Source organism: Beta vulgaris, chromosome 1 (genome assembly GCF_026745355.1).
Source record: "Beta vulgaris subsp. vulgaris cultivar EL10 chromosome 1, EL10.2, whole genome shotgun sequence".
Taxonomy (NCBI): domain Eukaryota; kingdom Viridiplantae; phylum Streptophyta; class Magnoliopsida; order Caryophyllales; family Amaranthaceae; genus Beta; species Beta vulgaris.
The window spans coordinates 63,232,802-63,256,817 of NC_079202.1; the positions used below are offsets into that span (position 1 = coordinate 63,232,802).

The 24,016-nt window shown below is 34.2% G+C and overlaps 3 protein-coding genes and 1 long non-coding RNA gene across 6 annotated transcripts; 2 read left to right on the plus strand and 2 right to left on the minus strand.

The window, feature by feature from the left end:
* The first annotated feature begins 11 nt into the window (after nt 1-11).
* Nucleotides 12-3,769, plus strand: LOC104892261 (protein SENSITIVE TO PROTON RHIZOTOXICITY 1). The gene is made up of 2 exons (XM_010678176.4): nt 12-434; nt 2,049-3,769. The coding sequence occupies exon 2, from the start codon at nt 2,091-2,093 to the stop codon at nt 3,630-3,632; it is 1,542 nt and encodes a 513-aa protein (XP_010676478.2). The 5' UTR covers nt 12-434; nt 2,049-2,090; the 3' UTR covers nt 3,633-3,769.
* On the minus strand, nt 1,133-2,050 carry LOC104892208 (uncharacterized). The gene is made up of 2 exons (XR_789899.3): nt 1,610-2,050; nt 1,133-1,499 (listed from the first exon to the last, which is right to left on the minus strand). It is a non-coding gene; the product is annotated as an uncharacterized LOC104892208 (long non-coding RNA).
* A 146-nt stretch (nt 3,770-3,915) lies between the features above and the next one.
* LOC125495913 (uncharacterized) lies at nt 3,916-8,336 on the plus strand. Its single transcript, XM_048640697.2, has 2 exons — nt 3,916-4,334; nt 7,387-8,336. The coding sequence occupies exon 2, from the start codon at nt 7,454-7,456 to the stop codon at nt 7,961-7,963; it is 510 nt and encodes a 169-aa protein (XP_048496654.1). The 5' UTR covers nt 3,916-4,334; nt 7,387-7,453; the 3' UTR covers nt 7,964-8,336.
* Nucleotides 8,337-8,475: 139 nt separating this feature from the next.
* On the minus strand, nt 8,476-16,026 carry LOC104892066 (uncharacterized). Of its 3 annotated transcripts, none has more exons than XM_010677922.4 (7): nt 15,493-16,026; nt 13,994-14,134; nt 12,556-12,911; nt 10,090-10,834; nt 9,891-9,987; nt 9,746-9,800; nt 8,476-8,778 (listed from the first exon to the last, which is right to left on the minus strand). In XM_010677922.4, the coding sequence occupies exons 1-7, from the start codon at nt 15,929-15,931 to the stop codon at nt 8,719-8,721; spliced, it is 1,893 nt and encodes a 630-aa protein (XP_010676224.2). In that variant the 5' UTR covers nt 15,932-16,026; the 3' UTR covers nt 8,476-8,718. The 3 variants fall into 3 exon arrangements, with proteins under 3 accessions (XP_010676224.2, XP_048496596.1, XP_019104612.2); XM_048640639.1 differs by having other exon boundaries at nt 13,994-14,160; nt 15,493-15,631; XM_019249067.3 differs by lacking the exon at nt 15,493-16,026 and adding an exon at nt 14,487-14,644.
* Between the last annotated feature and the right edge of the window lie 7,990 nt (nt 16,027-24,016).

A 24,016-nucleotide genomic window follows, 5' to 3' on the forward strand; every position in this document is an offset into this window, starting at 1 on the left:
AAGTTTCTAACTTTTTACTTTTTGTTTTTTGTATTTTATTGGGTTTTTAAGAATGTAAAGTTTGTGAATTATGATCAAAATTTTATCAGAAAAAGACCCACCAACAAACGGTGGTGATTGTGACTTGGACTGAATTAGTGGAGAATGAACGGTGATGATCAAAGAGTTGACTCATCATGGGTCCCACAAAGTGTATTACTGTAGCTGGGGCTACACCAGAAAATGCTAATATACATTGAATCCCCTTTATAATACTATTCAAATATTATTTTATTTATTTTAGTTATCTGTGTTTTGATTTGTTTGGTGGTTATTTATTGATATAGTTGAGCTCAAATTCCCTTTTCCAACATCTGGGTAACTTTCTCTCTCTTATTTGGATGGAAAATAGGGCTCAAAGCTGACAAAAAGGATTCTAGGCAACCCTAAATCTGGTGAGTTCTACCTCCTCAAGCTTTATATTGTGCAAAAATTGAAAAAAAATGATGTATTTTATGAAATAGATGTTTTTCTTTTTAGATTGTTAGATGTACTTGTTTGAGTTTCAATTTGTGGAACTTTGTGAAATGGGAGATCTGTGATGTTCATTATGTACCCTTATTATCTGTCATTCTTGAAAATGAGTGGTTTTTGAAGTAGTGGGTTGACCATAATTTGGTTCAAGGTTGTACCTTGTTATGTTAATTTTTCAATTCTGGTGCAATTTTGTTTAGTTTGCTTTAGTTCTTGCTAGTGTTTGAGATGGAGACTATGGAATGGTGCATCTTGAAGGACTTACCTAGATATATATGCTTGATAGAAGTTGATTCTGTAAATTGAGGAAATATTTTTGTGATCCCTTGTACTTTTATGTTCTTCAGAATTAGCATCTCTAACTGTGCTTGATTGGTTAAGTGGTAAGATTGCATTCATCTGGTCATCCCTAGACCCGCATCGACGAGATTTGTGTTGGATTGTTGTTGTTGTTGTTGTTGTACCTTGTATGCTAAGTTGCTACTTGTTGCAGGTTGTGTATTGGGTCTTTTCTTTAATTGTGACACTTTTAGGTGCTTTTTGTTCAAATCTTAGATGTTACTATTGTTAAAGAATTGTCCAGATCTAATTGCAAGAAAGACAACAATAATCAAGAATGTTGAGAATAATCAAACGGAAGCTTGGAGAAGATGCAAAGATTCACATGGAAAGAGGGAAAAACTACATAGGAGAAGAGAATAATCCACTATAATGGATATAGATTAAAACTGAGTAATTCTGTATGTCAAATTCTCACTTAAAACTCTAAGATACCCTATATATAAACAATACAGTAATACATAGTTATTAGGCTCAACCAGGTGGGTTCTGCAGATGCTAAAAAATGACTCCCATGCACTGATACAGCGAGGTAAATACTGCTGTGACACCCATAGTACCGTGATTCTTTGTGTTCCCACGTTATGCTTAGTCCAGTCTCTTGCCTATCAGGGTATCACGGTAAGTCCAGTACACTTAGATTGAGCCTGAAATAAAAATTGACACATACATAAGCGAATAGTTATGTGTAGAAATGTCAGAGGAATAATAAGTTCCTAAGTCAGCATAATAATTTTTTGGAGATGGTTAACTTTACCTTTGAGCTTCAAAATGTTTTTTTCCGGCATGATTGAGTTTTTCCTTTTATCTTCAATATTTCAATGGACAATTACCTAAACACAATCATGTAAACAGTTATTGGAGATCCTTGTTACATGATCAGTGTTACCTATGACTTTTGAGCTTCAAGATCTTGAAAAGTCTATTGGGTTTCTTTTGAAGATGTGGTGGAAGTGGGATGTGAAGTCAGAGATTTAGTGGGGTGGGAAAAAGGAATTTGGAAAGAAAAGGGTGGGTTGGTGGGTGGGTGCTGGTTAATGTTTCCTTTATGTGGTTTCACTTTCTGAGGTGGTTGATGTTGTCCATTAATATGTGGAAGTCAAATAGTTGCATGGAAAAGTTGTGTGATTTACCAATATATTGTGTTGATGTGTGATTCATTGATTTTAATATTTTCTATTATGTGATTAATCCAGGTTTGACGATCAGCTGGAACTGTGCTTGATAAGAATTTAAAGATGAATGTAAAAGATAGGCCGAATTCAGAAAACTGGATAAAGCCTTCAGCTTTCAGGAATGAAGTCCAGCAAAACTCATCTTTGAACAATCAGTCATTCACCTCTTTTAGTTCTCAGGAGCAGTCGAAATGGGAAGATCCTTCTATACTTGATTACAGCATGAGAATAGACCCTTCATTCTCTAAATTCAACCAATCTTCTGGGAACTCATCTTTGCTTGTTGGCAATCCTAGTAACCAGGCCAAACTTCCTAACCAAGAAGGGATTCAAATGAATCAGATGCTTGATGATGGTAATTGGGATCCAAGAGCAATGCTCAATAATCTTTCTTTCTTGGAACAGAAAATCCACCAGCTGCAAGAGCTAGTCCATATGATCGTTGAGCGAAGGACTCAATTTCCTCCCAACCAAGATGAACTTGTTATTCAGCAGCAGCAGCTTATCACAGCTGATCTGACTTCCATTATAGTCCAGTTGATATCAACAGCTGGTAGTCTTCTTCCATCCATGAAGCATAACCTCTCTGCTGCTAATCCTTCTGGCTTGCAACTTAGTCGGGTGCTTTTCCCTTCCCAAAACAATGAAGCACCAGCACAGCGAGCTGTAAGTGATGTTAAACCCGTGGAGCAGCCGAACCAGGTGGATGTAATGGCGAAGTGTGTCCCTGAAATGAACGCAAACATGGAAGAAGATCACGAACTAAAAGATGATGATGATGGCAAGGAAGAAGAGCATCTTCCTCCTGGATCATATGAAATCTTGCAATTAGAAAAAGAAGAAATTCTTGCTCCACATACCCACTTTTGTACCATTTGTGGGAAGGGGTTCAAAAGAGATGCTAATTTGAGGATGCACATGAGAGGTCATGGCGATGAGTACAAAACTCCGGCTGCTCTGGCAAAACCTAATAAGGAGTGTAGCTCTGAAAAGGTGCTTCTGAAGCGGTATTCTTGCCCTTTTGTTGGTTGCAAGAGGAACAAGGAGCATAAAAAGTTTCAGCCATTAAAAACTATATTGTGTGTGAAAAATCATTATAAGAGAACTCACTGTGATAAGAGTTATATTTGTAGCAGATGCCATACCAAGAAATTCTCTGTTATTGCTGATCTCAAGACTCATGAAAAGCATTGTGGTAGAGATAAATGGTTGTGTTCTTGTGGCACAACTTTCTCTCGAAAAGACAAACTTTTTGGGCATATTGCTCTTTTTCAGGGTCATACTCCTGCCATCCCTTCTGAAGAACATAAAGGAACATCTGGGCTGTCAAATCATGCAGAAAACAGTGATTCAACAAACAACGTTGCAATTATGGGATTTAGCTTTGGCTCCAATGATGTTGATGGAAATGGTACCCAGCATATGATGGACGTAAAGGAGAATAGTGTTGAAGATCCTTTCTTCTCTCTGCTAAACTATGAGTATAGTCTTGGCGGGCTTCAAGATTTTCCACAAACCAATTTTGATGATTCGCCAAGTTCGTTTTCGTTCCTTATGTCTGAAGAAAAGGACGGGATGGTGTCCGGTAGTCATGAAGTTGATTAGTTAGTATTGGTTGGTATTTTTAAGTTTCTTGTGTAGTGGAGCTTCTACCATCCTGACTTGTTCCCAAATTGGATGGACTCAAGCTCCTGTAATTTCTTAGTTTAAATAAATGCTTTATATATGACCATTGCACATTACAGATTTGTGTCTGCCTCATTCTTTCATTCATTTGGCTTCAATCTGAAATCGTTGGAGCAGCTAATGTGATCTAATTAGTGATTGTAATGTAAAGCTGGTTCTTTTTCCCAGTTCTTTGCATTTACAACTCAGTGGAAAACTTTTTATTTCTGTTGTCAAAGATGAAGAAAACAAACTGATGATCTGCAAGAATTGAGTCTTGTAGTTCATCCACCTTGAGATACCCTATTGTGTATAGATTTTATCTGTAAAGTATCATTTGTTAATTTTGAGAAAACCACTACATACTGCAGAATATTTGCACAAATGGATTATGAATTTCATTAGTGCATTTGAGTATGACAGTCAACTTGATCATCTGGAGTGGATATAGCTCAATTTGACAGACAAACTTGATCATTTGGATGTAGCTCGAATGCTTCACATTTTTCTGATGTCAAAGTGGCAGTCACAGACAAGTAATCGATCTCGTACAGTGGGTAAGAGAAGTGATGGTGGAAGTTCAAGAGTCGAGGAGAAGGTGAAGCAGCATGTTACTGTCTCACAACTCACTAGAACTCCAGGGTATGTTCTCACCTAAGTTGAACTTCTTTGAACTAATCTGAACTTGTTAGTTCTGTCTCTACTTATTACACCTTATTTGAACTTATTTGCACGATTGTTAATCCATTATCAGAACTTCTTAGCCATTGTCAACCCTTAGCTTTATGCCTGTACGTACTCTTACACAGCCTTATCCTACATACTCTTACCCGGCCTTATCCGAATTTATGACCGACTAAATATATTAGCACCCCTAGATAAAGTGTTATACATGTATTACTCTCACATGCTCCTTAGGTAGAGGGGGGGGGGGTCTGATGATTCGTGGGGATTCTGATGATTCGCGATATACCTTTTCTTTCCTTGTTTCTGAAAAAAAAGGATGGGATGTTGTCCTGTAGTAATGACATTTACTTAGTGCTGGTTGGCATTTTTAGTTGCACTGGTGCAATGAGAATCAACTAGATCATTCATTTGTTCATAAAAATTGTAAAAAATACAGTTGAAGCAGGATCATCTTCAGACTTCTCACAGTTCACACACACCATATTCAGTAAACTTCAAACGTTTCTCGGCCAAAAAATGCCATCAGGCATCAGCGTGCAGGAAACTGTCAAAGAATTGGTTCACCAAACTTCCACTAAATTCCTCTACCGTCTCACATATTATTCCCTGAAAAACACCCAAAAGGAGTCTCAATAACACTAAAAATCCAAGTTCATGTAAGGAATGATCATAAGTTATTGGCTACTTACCACAGCTATGGTTTTCATCTTCAATGTGACGTCACTACTGAGAAGTACGAGGTTTTCATCGTTATTATTTCTCCTGAAACTGAGAGCACATTCAAGTACATGATCTCCTACAGTGGGTAAAAGAAGTTCTGGTGGAGGTTCAAGGACTGAGGAAAACTGGAAGGAGCCTGTTTTGGATGCAGGGTTTTTTGATGCAACAAACTTCGACTGCCCTTCTTCCGTTGGATTCTGAACATGGATCCACGATGGTGTTTTAGCCATGCAATCTTTTATCCACTTTAATGCTAATGAAACCTCTGTACATTCTCTGACGAAACTCACTTGTTTATTCATATAAGTAAGATTCTTCATGACTGCCAACACAAGCATCAATTAAATATAGAAAGGTTCATTCTTTGATTGATTAGAATACTGAGATTTTGTTCATTTACCAGTATACGGGATGATAAGTTTGGTTCCCATGAGACCTTCAAGAAACTGCAATGCCTTTCTCGATTTTTGGTAAGTAAAGCAGTAGTGTCAACTACCATATTCCATTTCTGGATTCGCTTTCCGGAACATTTGTCCGGTATATTAGTGTAGGATATCAGAAATAAACGATTACAAGTTATATCAGCACTGTGTATAAATTTAAGGCATGATAAAAGGAATTGCATTTGCTAACCTTATTTGTAGCAGCATCATGAAGCAAGTCTCAGATGTTTTCTGTGGAACAATGTTTCTTACACTGGGTTGAGAAGGCATCCTTTCCTGGTTCCTTTTTTTCAGCCGAACTGATTCAAATCCGTTTACAGAAGCACCCTTTGTCTTTTGCAACTCCCTAAAAAATTTGGGTGAATCAGGTGCGTAATTCGCTTTATCAAATGAAGTAGGACAGCAATGGTTTCTACTGAGGGAGGTGAGAGCCGTTTGACAGGTGAAGAGAAGAAGTTCAATGCATCATGCATTTCATATAATCATATAGCAGTCATTTTTGGGGATGACTTTGATGATAGTCACTGGATGGGTTTGCAGATGTTACTCCCTGGAGACGATTCTTCTAAAGAGGCTGGAAATGTCGTAGGTGCAAGTTCTATGACAGACGTATTCCATTGCCACCGCGACTGGTAATTTCTCCAATTCAACTTTTGTAGATGTCTGGAAGAAATCATTAATATTGTAGGAAACTATTGGCTGTGCTTCATATTTTCGGCTTCTGAGTTCTTGCAAGCTCAGAGGGTAAAAGGCAAGATTGCTTGAATTTTGTGATTTTTACACAATTTCAATTATTCTTTTCAAGTAAAAAGGGAAATATGACATCTTTCTAGCATTACCTTTCATTTGTCCCTCATTCCTAAAATCCAAATAAACTGTTAACTATAAGAAAGAAAATGCTGCGGTCTTTTTCTGCTGTGATTTTTATTACTTCTCGTATCACTTTAGTTTCTGATGAACTTGTCATCAAAAGTTTCATGCTGGTTTTGTATCTTATGTTTGATTTGTCATGAATGAGATGCTATTGAGTATTGACCTTTGGATTATAACACCTACCCCATCTGTAATTTTTCCTTCTGAAGGGAATGTGGCCATGTGGGAACTGGGAAGGCATCTTGGTAGTCGACATCCAGGTTACGATAAATCTGGCGAACCTATCCCAAGTACTGCTCCACAGTCCAATCTTACTGTTGTAAAAAAACATCAATTGGAAGTCAAAACACCAAAGTTTAATCTTGATCACCTGAATTGGCTGCTTACTAAGTGGCTAACTTCGTCGTCTTTACCTCTGTCGACCTTAGAGGAGACCTGGCTGCTGAACTCCTTCAAATTTGTCAACCCTTCCATTCAGATATGGTCTAAAGAGAAGGTCCAGGGTGTTTTATGTGAAGTTTTTCAGGAGTATGCAGGAAGATGTACAGACAGTTCTGCAACAGTGGAGCTGAGATTTATCACGCTTTGCTTAAGATCCTCAAGATTGCTGCGGATGACATCTAACTTTCTGCTGTTCAGCCTGGAGGTTGTGCGGTGTTTGGCAGAAACTCTAATTTTTGGCTGCTTGAAGCATCACATCTTTATTCCAACCAAGTGTACTGGTCTTTATTTTAAATTTGGGAGTATCACTTGATTTACTAGCAAAGCGTTTGAAACACCAGATCCGAATATCATGGGAAATCAGGCTTGTTTTTCTTGTTCATTGAGTCACCTCTTTGATTTTCTGATTTGTTCACGGTTGTGTTTTGTGGAAGGATTAGTCTTTTAAATTGTCTTCATACATTCTCGTTTGTGTACATTTATGACGATCAGTGTAGCGAATTCAGTGGAATATTGTGTTATAAGTGCAGGCCAGCAAGTCCATGGATGGTGTCAAAAGGAAGCATGAGAACTCACTAGGCACCAGAATGCTGCTGAATGCTGGTGAAAGGAATGCAGTTACCATATTGCATGAATACCTACAACCCTTATTCAAGACCACAAACGACATATGTTTCTGAAATGATTGCAGCATGCGAAGATTCTTGCATCTACCCTGATTGGCTGAAGAATGCTGCTGAGGAAATGTCCCTAAAATCCAGCAGTTACAACGACCAAGTTTCAAATATATTTACCTACATGACAGCAATTCTTGATCCTCGGATCAAAGTTGAACTCCTCGCAGAGACTCTTAACTCAGAAAACAATTTGGATGAGGCTAGAAGCCATTTCCTTGGAAATTATTCAACCAGTCCTTTTTCAGTGAACAACATATATGGTGCTTCAGAGAAAGAAGGTGGTAGTGCATCTTTCGCAGAGGAAATTGCTCGAAAAAAACGGAGGGTGAGCATGAGTGTTGCAACTGATGAGCTGACCCAATATCTGTCTGTAAATTATGAGCTGGTAAGTTACTTTAGAGAAGAGGTAACTGTAACACTGCTATACTGATTCACAAGTGATAAAAGCAACAGCCCAAGCAGCTGACTCTGTTGTATACTTGGTTCATGTAAATATCAGAAATGGTATTGTTAAAGGATATGAGTCGTCATTTGTGACAGAAACTATTCATCTATTTGAGAAATTGAGATTCTTTTATTAAAGTAGATGCAAGTGAAGATTAGTATTAAAGATAGTGTCCCTTCATCCAAATCCATCTCCATCTCCATCTCCATCTCCATCGCTGATTTCTAGGTCCTTGTATTGAACTATTGATGTAGTTGTGTTCCTTTGAGTTGTCCCTTGGAACATTATCAATGAGCCAAAACATGGATTTGGGTATTTGCCCTCCTATCAATATCACTTCTTCCTTTTCTCTTGTGCATATGAAAATTGCGCCTAACTTGACACAATGTTTGCCACATTTCCAGTACGAACTCTTTTAACATACACGGGCCTGGAAAGCCATTCACTATCAGTGACTGTAAATTGTTTAATAGAGGAGTGCGCACACGCGCAAACACTTCATGCTCAAATTGTGATATATTATTCTAGTCGAGCTAAACCATTCTACACAAGTTCAAGGGAGTACATTGAGGACAAATTGTGTCTAAGAATACTGGGATCAAAACTATTTGGTGTGGAAGAGTATAAATGTACTCCAGTCGTATAACAGATTTGAGACAGTGAAAAAGACCAACAAAACGCCTTTACATAAGTTAGCCTTGATAATATCAACACGTATTCAACCACCAATAATCTGCACATTAGTATAGGTGTTCTTTCCCATATTCACGCACAATTACTGGCACACTTGTAGGTGGAACCTGTAACCAACAAGGCAACAGATATTAAAATCAGAAATGACTATAATCAATATCTCAAAGGCAGCTAATTTTACATGTTGCATCAACTTCAACAAATTGCAACGATTTAATCTTTTTCATCTCATGTATAATGAATGGTCACCCCTACAAAGCACATGACGGTTGTGACACAGCCAAGCCGACAAACTTTTGTAACCCCCCCAAAAAAAAAATCCCTCTCCTTCCTCCCTAAAGGAATTGCTGAAACCAACAAAAGCTCAAGAGGCAGTCAAATAGTAGTCAAATGATATCCTTGAGACACAAGTATACACTAAGGCCACACAGAACTGTGAGATATGGAGGAATTAATTGGTCTAAGAACCTGGGGACGTGAAGATTGAGAATAGCCATCGTGATTCAGAAGACCAGGTTTGCTAATTACTAACCTCCGTATCTAGATAACTTCCTTTTATGTGAGAGCTTTTTGGGAGAAGTGTGTCACTTATTCAGATACGAAGTACATAGTAATATTCCATCAAAAAAAAAAAAAATTATATAGTAACATAGAATTTGAGGAACATCCCAATGGAAAACACAATTTCACTTGATGTCACTGAAAAGCTAATACTCATTCCGTCCCTTATTCCTTTCAACAAAAGGGTTTGGTATATACTCCATAATAATGCTAGCATATAGGCGGGCGGGGCATATCATGTGATAGTTGATATATTTAAATATGGATAGAGGGTCATGTAGGTTAAATAATGAGTTGTAATTTAAGCGATTGTGCCGACAAGCCCATAAGGGTAATTTGGGGAATATGAGGTACTCTTTACCCTAAAAAATGTTAAAATCATAAAAGGGGTGAAGGGAGCATGAATTTTCTTCGAGTCCTATGCATATAACAGAACTAGTGTGAAATAACAGAACTAGTGTAAAGAAAACAATGTCCAAAACCAAAAATGTAAATCAACATAAAGATGCTTACCATGCCGTAGTCAGTGACAATCAATGATATGTAATCTGAGGGAGTAGCATCATAACTGTAATTGGCATAATTAATATCATTAGCTCTAGAAAGACAATACTGTTTTTGTTGTCTCCAAAGGACGATAGGAAGATATAATACTCACAGTAAATTTAGGAGTTGCAAGTTTTCCTTATTCATCCATTCATCCAAATAATTTACATCCTTTCTACCAGGTACCTTCGATATGACATTAGGATCACCTGCAAGGAAGACATTCATCATTAGAAAAATCTGGAAGTGGCCCCTGAGAAAATCCTTGTGCAATGCTTTTCGTAACACACACAAAAAAAAAATAGCATTACCAAGTTCATTGGCACATATAGAATCAAGCAGGACTCTCTCATGAAACTTGTAGGCTTCACAGCAAACTAATACTGGAACACGGAATGAATGAGCAACCATAGCAACACATGCAGTTCCAATTCTTGAATAAACAATTCCATTAGACAATACGGAAGCAGCGCCTAAGAGAACTCTTGTGACTTCATGCATGACATAGGAAACAGCATTAATATGGGTGTATGTACAGCTCAACCCTTTGGCAACTAGCCTGCGAAGCAAACCTTGTCCTTCAAACTTCGGCCTTGAATCAACTATGACAACACGGAACCTTTTCCCAAGTTCATGGGCATAAATCAATACCATTTCGACAACACTGGAGCAACCATAAGTAAGAAGAACATCACCGTCCCTGACTTTTGTGGCAGCCTGTTGCATAATAACCTTGTCTGCTGCTATTATTTTTTCATTAATGTAACGATCAATATCTGAAGCTAAAGCCGCTTTTGTGTCTGATTCAGAAAGACTTGAAGGCAACTTGGCAATGCGAGTCTTTAGAAACCTTATTGCATTACCCATACTGATAGAGATGGGCCTGCATTCATTCAGATACGACACATAGCCACTGATCCTTGCAGTTAGATCTCTACTCAAAAATTTATCTGCTGGGGTGTGGTAGTCTTCAATGGCTTCTCTAAAAGCATAGAGCATCATAATACATCGTGCATTACTTCCACATATATTACCCGTCAAATATTGCAAACCAACCTGACATCAAAAGCAGAATGTTGTTTGATCAGATAGCAATATGTTTTAAGCTATTTTGGTTGGATGTTAATTAACTTAAGGCGTTCTTTCTCTTCGGTCTAAAGGTTCCACATTGAGACATAAGGGAAAAGGACATTGCTAATAAGTTTACTAGGATAGAAAGACAATTTCCATAGTGCACAGCTGCACTGCACACATGCTTGTAATATAGAGTTTGACTTCCTTTGTTAATCACGTTTTCGGTTTTTCTTTTGAAGGATTTAGCTACAGTATATCAACTTAACTTGGCTTTTTGGCAATTAGTTGCCTGACAAACTAATTACTTTACTCGCACAAAATAGTAGTAGTGTATTTCATGCACGACAAGAAATATTAATTGGGTCGATTGGGTTGTAATAGTTTAAAATAAACTTTAAATTAGTTTTGGTGCAGGTAGTTCTTCCTTAACGATTATTCTCGTAATAATCGTGGAATAACACGTTTGGATTTCGAGTAGTTATACAGGAATTTCGTTGGTATTTGAAATGGGTGGAGTTGTTGGGAATTTGGATTTTGGATTGCTGATTTGTGGAAACAGGTTTAAAATTCGGACGCCAGTCCTAAATTAAATTTTAGGCAGTCCATTTTTCAAACGGAACTCTGCCGAATTTTCTATAGAATTTTAATATTATTTAATTTAATGAATCACTCGAAATTTAGGGGTGTTATAGTTGGTAATATTTCTCCAGATAGCTCAACTAGTGCACAGAGCTTGAACCAACAAGCAGCCAAGTTAGAAATTAATTAAAATTCACATATTATCATGGGCAGTTTTATACTGCTGACAAAACCATGATCTTTGAAAGCAATGCTAATTTGGTTAAACACTGCACAAGATAAAGCCTAATTAAGTTAAGTGAATATCATGAAAGGCAATGTTCCATGATTCCATCTAGGACCTTTTCTATTTAAAATTTCATATGAGATCATTTTGCATATTCGAGGCAACATGAACAAATTTCAAGCTTAAGTCTCATTGATGTATAAGAATGTTATTATATTGATGACTAAGAGATCACTACGTGGACATCTCATTATTCTTTTATAGGTGGTTGTTCTTGACTTGGTACTCAGATTTCCACGTATATCTTCAGCATCTTTTACATTTCCTCTTAGTTTTACTGACCTTTTCTATTTAAATTTCATAGGAGATCGTTTTGCATATCCGAGGCAACGTGAAAAATTTTCAAGCTTAAGTCTCATTGATGTATAAGAATGTTATTATATTGATGACTAAGAGATCACTATGTGGACATCTCACTATTCCTTTATGGGTGGTCGTTCTTGACTCGGTACTCAGGTTTCCACGTATATCTTCAGCATCTTTTACATTTTTTCTCTTAGTTTTAGTGAATGTTCTTTATTATTGAGTGTCATTGAAAGATTGGAATTGCCACGATCCTTTACAATTACAGTCCAGACAAGCCTCACTCACAGGAACTTAACTAAAGAAAAATAGAACATGAAGATAGAGATTAGGTAAAAGATTCTAACTGAAGCAGTCTTAACTAGAATATTTCTTTACCATGATCCCTAGCTATAAAAATCGAGCAGCCAGGAGGTCTTACAGTTGACAGTTTGAACCTAAACTAACAATCAGCTAGTAAACTTATCATTTTCTTCATCACTGTGATGGGAAAAAAATATTCATACAAAATCGACATAATTCGTAATTTGAGTACCTTGTGCACAGCAGGATGAACTGAATCAAGATTGAAAAATTTTGACTCAAGATCATGGAGCTGGTTTCCATATTCATACTGGGGCAAATGCCGAAACAGCTCCACTCTGTTTCTAGCTTCAGTTTGTTTGACGACAGAACGCTTTTTAGCCTTTTCAACTCTGCTCGTGTCATCATACTGCATCCGAGGAGGGGGGATATCCTTCTTCTTGTCTTTTTCCGATGGCCGATCACCCACTTTCATTTCAGAAACTGCCAATGAGGATGGTGCTGGACGAACATCTTTCTTTTGTGGAGGCTGCTTAGATGCTTTAGTAGGTTTTTCAGTGACATGAGCTGGAGGTCCAGGAGCCACACCTGCAATAATCATAACCCTAACTTATTTAAATGCCTCGCTACATAATATGTAGGGAAGTACTTCTTAGAGGTGAGTATCCAAATCCAAACATGAGCTAAAATTAGATCTAAAAGGGCATTTGATGTTCGAATCATTAGTGTGTTTCCAGAACTCAGTTAGCGGTATAGTTAAAGGTTATTTAAATCAATATACGCTCCTGAATTCATTCAGATTTGCCTAACGATATCTTTCAATCTCATGATCCCTCCATCAAAGAAAGGAAGTTAATTTAATTCACCACGGTCTCAAAACTTAGCCTTTTGGGCTTTGATCATTGTTATTAATAATCATATTAGTGAAAGCTGTAGTAAAGCTAATATTTATAAATGTGTTTTAAAAAGGCTAACAAGAGTACTTTGATAGTAAAACCAATATATATTTTATCAAAATTAATTATACAAAATCGTTGACTTTTGATCCAACAGTCTAGGAACACGATTCTGGCGTAGAGGAAGTAATTAGTGTCTCTATTACTAATTTGATAGAGAAACTTATCATTATCTCAAGAAGGTAAACAGATGACTACTGTCTAATAGGCATGCAATACATTTACAACTTTGTTTCCTCTACACTCGTATGCATCTCTTCTCATCAGTGATAGTAATACATCCAACGATCTAGATTCTAAAAATGATATAGTGTCTAATAATCCAATCCAACGTTCCCGTTTACTAAAGAAAGAAAGGAATTTGTTCCAACAAGTTAGAGACTTTGCACAGATATTCTCAGCTTGAAGCATTTACAAAACACACATAAATACATAATAGAGGTAACATTTTATTTCTTTATGAGTTAAATACCACTCTACTGTGAAGGCACAAAAACAAGTTAGCTTATGGAAATGGAGTACAAGAAAAGTTGAAGATGTGACATTTACTCAAAAGCTTTACAATACTAGGCCAACTACATCTAAAAAGTTACTTTTTTACCTATTGGCCTAGCAAATTCATACTTTTGGTTAAGTATGATAATCCACAATAAATCCAATAAAGATCAGACAAACTTGATAGCATATGTAAATCATATCCATTGTAGTACGAACCTTTTTTAGCAGATTTCGCAGCTCTCTGAGCCTCTTGTAAAGCACGCCTTTCAGCTTTGCTGGTTTTTTCCTTCAAAGGTTTTGAAGCCGGCTTCACTTCCTCGTGTGACACATGTACTTCTGATATATTTGCTCCCTTCTCTGCACGATTGTTTTCATTAAAAAAACTGCAACGAAACCATGTAAAAACAGAAACTTACTATAGAAACTTCACAATGAAAGTAAAATAAGTTTATGCATGCAACGCATCATAGAAAAGGAAAAGAAGAGGAAAGACAAAAAACCAAAGAGAAAATAGCTGGAAATAATGACATCTATAGCTCAATATACTAAAAAGCACACAGTTAGATATATTTCATGCACAAATCATTTACACGTATCTAGTCAAATTTAACACATTATTGCTACCTATATGGTGAAATACGAAGTTTGTATAATAACAAGACATGAAGAAAGCAAACATATTGAGAGAAACAAATAGTTCATTACTTGCCTGCAACTAGATCCATTCAACTATCACAAGTTCACAACACTAAAGCAATATCACAATGCTGAAACAGATCAATTATGCCTAGACTATCCTTTAAGTACAAGGTTCTCTTCCAACAAAAACAACTCCCAAAAGCAAAAAGAAAATGAAAAAGCTTACACTATCCTCAGAATCTACTTATCAAGAATAAAACCTAAAAAGACCAAAGTGATTCAGTAGGATTGACGTCGACATGTACGCAACTTCAAACCGCTAGTAATCAACTAATATTCCTTATTCTTGCTTCCAAAGAAAGCATCAAATCGCAGTATCATTTCTACAAAAGAAATACCGAATCCCCATTTCAAAACCAACGGGCAAATTCTACTTTATCAGAAAGTTCCAAGAAAAAATTACAATTAGCAAAAATAATAAATAAATCAATTGATGTCACCATATTCTCATAATATACATGTTTCTCAAAGGAAATAAATAATCAAGTTTGAATCTTTTTCTTCACATTAACTTACTTTAAACAATATCCAAATTGTTTTACATTCAAACAAAATTCGCCTACAAAACAATAAAACCCAAATCAACAACAACCAATTTAAAATTAAGAAGAAAAAACAAAAGGACAAAAAAAACATCACTTGAGTTGATTACCACTACCAAACAGTAACAATCAGTCTAACATTACTTTTCCAATATCTTAAATATTTTTCATTACATATTTGTAAAAATTATAACAATTAAATATTAATAAAATAGAGAAGAATTAACACCCAATATAGGCCATATTACAGAAGAATTTAGAAGATTCTCTCTAATTCCGAATAGTATCAAGATTCTAATTGAGAAAGATAATTATATACACATGTCAAAACCCTAATTTACATTTTAATCAATAAATAGAACAAAAAATTAAAAATCAACAACTACCCATTATCAACAATCAGTCAAAATTACTTTCCCAATTCACAAAAAAAAAAAAACAAAACCCTAAAAAAAAACCAATTTAACAACTAACCATGATCAATCTGATTAAATCCAGCATCCTCCGGCTCCTGAGTAGATTGTTGAGCAACAGGGGAATTAACCCCTGACATATCAAACGCAAGACTATATTTCCCAGAACTACTCCGAAGCCACTCATCGGAAAAATCTAGCTGAGTTGAATCAGGCGAAGAAGCGGTGAGAAACGAGTTAGAATCGTCGTGAAATCGGCGTGCGGCGGCGGCGGCAATAGGGAGAGAAGAGGAAGCGTCGGCGGCGGGAAAAGGCGGAAGAGGGATCATTACAGGAGAGAGACTCGAATTTCCGGCGGCGGCAACGGTGGCGGTGGTGGTGGTGGAGAGAGAATGAGACTGAGATTGAGTTTGAGGAGTGAGAGAAGAGAAGTTGAAACCAACTTGGCGGATTTTGGGGTCGATTATGGATCTGTTTGGAGGGGGTCGACGAGGGTCCATTTTTTTTTTGGCAAGGGGAAGGGGAATTAAGAATTAGGAATATTCTTTTGGTTTTGGGGGAAAGAATGAGAATAAAAAGGGTTGATTATAAGTGATTATGGAGGAGAAAGATTTGGGAATATTTTTTTCTTCAACCCATTTTTCTTTTCTTCTTAAAGTCACCATTTGGCTTTCGTATATCTCTATTATATAAGGGAAGGGAGAGCAATGGTGTCCTCTTTTGAAATGTCTATTTTGCCCCCCCTTTCCTTTCTAAATTACAAAAGTATTGTCAAAATGAAAATGGGCACTCAAAGAAAACTACCGAAAATTAATTTACAACACTCACTCAAAAATCACTTAGAAGAAGAAACTTTACAAATCACTCATACAATTGAGAAAATCACGTTATAAAAAATCAGCAAATCACTCAAATAATCAGGAAACTTTATTAAAACTTAAAATTAACATACAAACTAAAACTAATAACCTAGAACGTCAATACATAAAAAACATTTACAAAAATTTACTTACAAATCACTATTCCCAAGAACCATTCACAATTAATGGTGGGCCATGATAAAAAAAAATTGAGGTGTATTTGTAGTGAAATCAGAACTTAGAAGTTAGACAAGGAAAAAAATTATTTACTTTTTTATAGTGTTTCCTATATATAATAAAAATTTTACATATATTTGGACCTATCTTTTTCTATTATATAATAGCGATTAATTATCAAGGTAAAAAGGTTTATGTAAAATATCATTCAAGAATTAAAGTACAACATATCTCTATTATATAAGATAAGGGGGAGCTATGGTGTCTCCAAATGAAGAGATTATGTTACCCCCTTCCCATTCTAAATTGCAAATTCACTTATAAATCAAAGGGGGCGTCAAACAAAAATACCAAAAATATAATTATAACAATCACTCACAAACTACACCTATGAAAAAATTGACTTGAAATCAAAGTGTCCACTTTCTTTACAATTTATGAAGCAATGTACTTAATTCAAAAATCAACTAAAAAATTATAATATTAGAAATCATAAATAGATTCAATAAAATTTCTATTTTGTTCATAGAATTTAACTTTGAAAAATAAAAAAAAAAAAACAAAAAAAAATGGTGAGAGACTTAAGTGACATAAACTAAACCAATCAAATTTTGCAACTAAAAACAATTATACTTCGTATATCTAATGTTCAAATTTTGACTCTTATGTGGAAGAAAATCGAGTTTCTGTTTCGAAAAAAATTCAAGCACGCATCGCGTGCAAAAAATTCTAGTTTGAATTTTGAAGTTAAGAGTAAATTATATTGCCATTTTGCTGTCATTAGTCAGGAAATATTTTCTGCCACCTAGCTACCAAACTTAGCAAAAATTATTACTATAGTAAAATCAACTAGGTTTTGACTGAAAATTCTATTGTGCTCCCGGAAGCACGGTGCACACCATGCACCTAGTAAATTTGTTCTGTTTCCGATAAGTAAATGTTCTATTTTAACAAATGTTCATTTTAAGCATATTTTTCAGCAAAAAATATGTTCTACTTTTGTGAAAAATGTTCTATTCTATTTTCAATAAACAAATGTTCTATTTCAACAAATGTTTATTTTAAGCTTATTTTTCAGCAAAAAATTATGTTCTAGTTTTCGTAAAACATGTTCTATTTTCAATAAACAAATGTTCTATTTCAACAAATGTTCGTTTTAAGCTTATTTTCAGCAAAAAATTATGTTCTATATTTTGTGAATCTGTTTTATTTTCGATAAGCAAATGTTCAATTTTAAAAAATGTTCTTTTAAAACTTATTTTCCACAAAAAATTATGTTCTATTTTCCCTAAAAATAAGTTCTATATTTGATAAGCATATGTTCTATTTAAGTAATTGAATTCTAGTAATGTTCCACTTCAACCAAAAATGTTTATTTTCGTATTTGGATTCTGGTAATGTTCCACTTCAACAGTAAAATGTTCTTTTTCATAAATGAATTCTTGTAATGTTCCATTTCATCTATAAAATGTTCGTTTCATAAATGAATTTTGTAATATTCCACTTCCACAGTAAAATGTTCGTTTTCGTATTCGTAAATGTTCTATTTTGTGTTGTGGGAGCACAGTTCTCATTGTGCTCCGGGGAGCACAATGCACGCATTAGGTTTTGACCCGTGCAAAATGCACGGAATTTTTATTTATTTATAAATTCTATGACTTTATGATGTTTCTCCCAAAATCATGGGGTGAATATTAAATCGTGATTTAAACTTTTTATAATCATATCGTTTATGAGGAATATTTTAAAATTGACTTATAACCCGTGCGTTCAATGACTGATGTAATTAATATTATCATGCGACGTTGACTGAAAAAGTCTTTGTTCTATCCATTGCTTTACATTGAGGATCAAATAAAATCACAATTCGCTCCATTATTGAGATTCAATCATGCAACCACTTTCTTTCCCACTTTCTGCCGTCCATGCTTTACACAGTCCCTCTCACCCCCACTCTATTGTTGTCTTGAGATCCCGTGATCTTTATCACAAATAAAATTTCAAATCCTAATGTTGGTAACTCTTGATATGACTAACTGAACCCGTGCAAATTACAAATCAAAAATGAAGATTTAAAACATAGCTAGAATTGTTATATTTAATTGAACCTTTCTCCTGAATTTGGACAATACCATATTTTTAAAAAAATGGAGATTTATTCGAAAAATTGCTACATTCGATCAATTGAATATTATGTAATTAAAGAAAAAAATTTCCCGTTCAATTCCAAATTTATTTGAAAAAAGTTAAAGTTTGACCACATATTCATCGAACACACTTGATATTTTTCGAAAATGGAGAAAAAATGAATTTAATTGTGTTTTTATCCATTAACATTGGATGTGTGAGGTTCATATTATATAAGTTTTTTATATGAAGATGATGATTCACTTTCTAGATGTTCAAATTGAGATGGAAAAAGGCAGAATTTTTATGGCAGTGAAAACTGAGAGTTCTAAACAAGAGTTTGTTACAGTTTGGAATTTTATTAGCAAACTTAGATTTTGTTAAGATTATATTCGGCTTCTAAATAGAAATAAGATTATATGCACCTCTCTTAGAATTTAAAGCTTGTAAGTTTCATACTATTTTTTTTTTTTTTTTGGAAAGTAAAATATAATATAAATTGTATTGTCAATTATTTGTTACATGCACAATTCACCTTTTTTTTCATTTTTATTGTGAGTTTGTGATTAGCTCACTGACCCAGGTCAATAATACTTGTTCCAAATGAACGGTAATATATAGAAATAAAAATTAATTTACATGTGGAAATATATTATGTGACATTTTATCCTTTCTTTGACATGAACACCCAGAAATTATGAACTCTCAAATTTCATATGTAATGTATGGTAAGATTATTTTTTTAGTTGTGATTCGATTGTTGTGAATAAACTGAACAATTATATTTCATCTATATATATATATAAAACAAGGTTCAATTGGCTTATGTGTCAAGCTAATGCTCATTTTGCCACATGTCATCACTATACTTATTCTTATTCTTTTAGTGCCACGTGTACAATGGATCAATTACAATCTTATAAATTTGGTAAGTTTAACTCAACAAATGAAATTGCTTTACAATCATATTATTTACGGCACAGTTGCTAACTAATAGTAAACAATATTAATATTGATAAAACTTACCATTTTACATTACCATTTGTGTAACTTATCAAAAAAATAAATGTTATTATATAAGATGTTCATGTAATCACACCCTAATATAAACTTATTTTCTTCCACTTCTTTCTTTACACGAAAAATAAAAAAAATTCAAATGAATCTCAAATAAAAAAAATAAAACTACCATGTTAGCACAAAAACAAAATGGCGTTACCGTAAAAAACAAAAAAAGATGAAGTTTACTAAAAAAATTTAAATTCATAAAACCCTAAATATTTAACAATGGAACAAACTTATATTGTCTATTTATTTTTTACTAACTTTAAAATTATTGTGTCACTCACCGGTAGAAATCATCCTTATTTCAATAATATTAATTCTAAATTTTTTATTTGATGGGTAATTTTTAAATTCCTAATTGACAGTTATACTACTAATATATTGAATTAATTTTCACTAACTGTTAAAACTTGGAATCTTAATTTTTTCAATAAATTTCTCACTCACTAACTGTAATAAATTACAAAATTTTCAATACATTGGCATATTGACTATTTCATTCCAACTTTAGCTTATATTATTGATTTTTCTCACTCACTATTATCAATTTTAAGAATTATATGACTCATTTTAGTATATTAATTATATGATATATATATATAATATATATATATATATATAATATATATATATATATAATATATATATATTAATATAATATATATATATAATATATATAATATATATATATATATATCATATAATTATAATACTAAAATGAGTCATATATATATATATGCTAAAAACTACATGAAAACATAAAATCAGTTCATTTTCATCATAATTAGTCAAAATCAAAATTTTTTTAAATGAACTTACCAAATAATTTCAACCTATATTGACCCATTTAGAAAATTTCTTCAAACTCCATATCAATCCAACTCCATATATTCCCCTCAAAAAAAAAAAATCCAACTCCATATATTTGCGGTTTTGCATGCGGTCTTTAAATCTTCTTCACTTTGTAGATCGAATGATTCTACACCTTGGTTGTATCAAGGAACTATAGTAACCATGCTTCAAATGCAAAGAACATGGAGATCAAAGGCTTAATATCTTCATAAAACCCACATGCACGAGTTTTATATTTGTTGTTGATGCAAAAATCGATGACTTGGAGTATAATTTTGATGGATAATTTGTAGCTTTAAAGTATAAAAAAAATGTAGCTAAGAGAGATTTGCTAAAAAAACGTAGATAAGTTGTATGCAATAATCAGTATTAAGATAGGTTTGGTTGTAATAAGTTTTAAAATCATCTAGGCGTGGGTTGTGATAAGATAGAGATTGTATGTAGAGAGAGATTTAGAATCAATTTATGGAGAAGATGATGTATGTAGTTGTAATAAGAGAGATTGTATGATATTTTTTATTAAGTTAGAACACATAGTGGACTTGGAGCATTATTTTATAACCAAGGGCTAAATTATTTGAAGCATCATTATAGTAAAGTGGTATGCTCATTTTTGGAGAATACATAATTTGAGCCATTTTGATTGTGTCCAAATATAAGAAAATATAACTTTTACAATCAAAGTTAATCTTTAAATAAACACTATTTTACTAGCTTCCATTTCACTCTTTTTCACTAAAGGAAAGAACTTACCACTTCATATATTCAAATGTGTAAAGAAATTATATGGACTTGGCCCACACTAAAATCGTATGGATCTATGCTAATTCATGTTATTTATTAAAAAAAATCACTATTAAAAAAAATATAATATCTGAGTAAATATAGGTTGTAAAGTTTGATGACGTGGAAAAAAAACTGCAAACTTTGCGCTAGCAGACATTGAAGCTAAGCTACAAAGTAATGGCAGCACATTACGTAAATTCAGCGAAATGCCATATCCTAATGATCTGATCATAGAAGACGGGCAAAACAAAATGATAATGGACGAGCTTTCCTATGACCGAGGGAAGTTAAAAGAGGATTTCCAGCGACTGTTTCAAGGATTAACAACTGAGCAACGTGGAATTTACAATGAAATTATGTCAGCTGTATCACGAGGAAAAGGAGGGGTGTTCTTTGTATATGGATACGGAGGAACAGGTAAGACGTATCTTTGGAGATTGTTGTGTGCCTCATTAAGGCGTAAAGGAGATACCGTTTTGCCAGTCGCATCAAGCGGAATAACTTCTTTATTGAATCTGCGCGCGAGGAAGAACTACTCATTCTAGGTTTGGACTCCCGTTAATAAATGTTGCTGAGAACTCAACATGTGTTGGCATTAAGCCAGGCTCGGACTTAACCGGACTCCTTATGAATACAAAGTTAATCATATGGGATGAAGCTCCCATGATGCATAAATACTGCTTTGAAGCTCTAGATAGGAGTTTAAAGGATGTTATGCAGTTTGTGAATCCTGCAAATCAAGATATCACATTTGGTGGCAATTTGTAGTTTTTGCTGGTGATTTAAGAAAAATATTACTCGTGGTGCCTAAAGGAAGCAGACAAGACATTGTCTTCTCAGCAATAAAATAGTTCTTACTTATGGGACTTTTGCTGAGTACTTAGGCTGACAAAGAACATGCGCCTCACAACAAGTTCAAGTAATTAAAATGTTGATGAAATTTAAGAATTTTCATAATGGATACTCAATGTTGGAGATGGCTAAGTTGGAGGGCCAAATGATGGTGAGCCGATATTGAAATACCCCATGAAATGTTGGTAGATGGGGGACATGACCCTATTGCGACAATAGTAGAAAGCACATATCCTGACATAGCAGATCACATTTGGGAACCAAGTTATTTTCAAGAAAGAGCTATTCTTGCTCCAACCAATGAAATTGCTGAGACGGTTAACGATCACGTGTTATCTCAATTGCCAGGTGAAGAAAGAACTTACTTGAGTTCAGATGCAATTTCAGTGGAGGAAGGAAAGTTTGGAATTCATGAGATGTATTCAACAGAGTTCCTAAATACAATTAAATGCGGAGGATTACCAAACCATAGTATATGACTGAAGGTTGGAGCACCAGTGATGCTCCTAAGGAATATTGATCAAAGTTCTGGGCTATGTAATGGCACAAGATTGGTCGTTAAGCACTTAGGCGATCGCATTATTATAGAGGCTATTGTGGTATCTGGTAGTAATTTGGGCAATAATGTCTTCATTCCACGAATGACGCTGACTTCGTCCGACTCAAAAAAATTTCCCATCAAGTTCCAACGGAGACAATTCCCTTTGGTTGTGTGCTTAATGACAATCAATAAAAGTCAAGGACAATCACTTTCGCATGTTGGCCTATATCTTCCTCGGTCTTTTCAGCTACAGACAATTTTATGTGGCCGTATCAAGAGTTACTAGCAAGAAGGGTTTGAAAATTTTAATAGTTGATAAAGAACGTGGAACATCAAATGTTACCACGAACGTAGTATACAAAGAAGTATTTCAGAATGTTGGTTAAATACTCTTATTATTAATGTTACTCAATAATTGATTTTTATTTTCATCCACTTTGTTGACATGTATTTTTTTTACCTCAGATTTTCATGATTTATATTGCATGCGAACTTTAAGTGCTTCAAAATATGTTGCAACAATATTTACAGATATTACATTTGATGTACACAATTATCTCAAAAAATAAACTTCCCGTGCATTTTTGCACGGGTTAAAAGCTAGTATGACTTATAAACTTCACAAAGATACAACTACACTAAAATTATGGACAATAAATTTCACATAAGTTCTATATGTAATTTTAATCTTTAACCTCACATAGAGATGCCATACATTTACCAGTTAAAATAGCATATTCCTAGCGGACTTTAAATATTGTAATGTGATATTTTGTACAATGAAAGGGGTCCAATTGTTATTATACTAAACTTTAAGACATCTCATGCTTGTTGTTACAATTAGGCTACCCTCCTTTAAATTTTACAAACCTCATGAGCCAAGTAAAAGTTAACTTTTGTTGAGACTTTGTTATCTTTTCTTATCTATTTATATATTGGCTAATCCGTTTTTTAGTTGATAGTTTAATATTAGGTGTTAATACATAAGATGTTTAGACTTTTGTGCAAGTATTAGTACATAAGATGTTTATTCTTTTGTGCAAGCTAAGTGTTAGTACATAAAATGTTTATTCTTTTATGCAAGCTAAGTGTTAATACATAATATGTTTATTTTTTTGTGTTATACATGAGGTGATAATATCAATTATTATTGATTTTATCGAGGATCGTGTTTTGTATTGCTAATCACATTGTAACTCACTAATAATTATCATCGTTTTATGGGATACACCGTAGTCTTTGTAATATGACGGCCCACGATTTTATAGTTTTCAATGAACTTATAATTTTGATGGTATGGATATGTGGTCAATGATCTTATAATT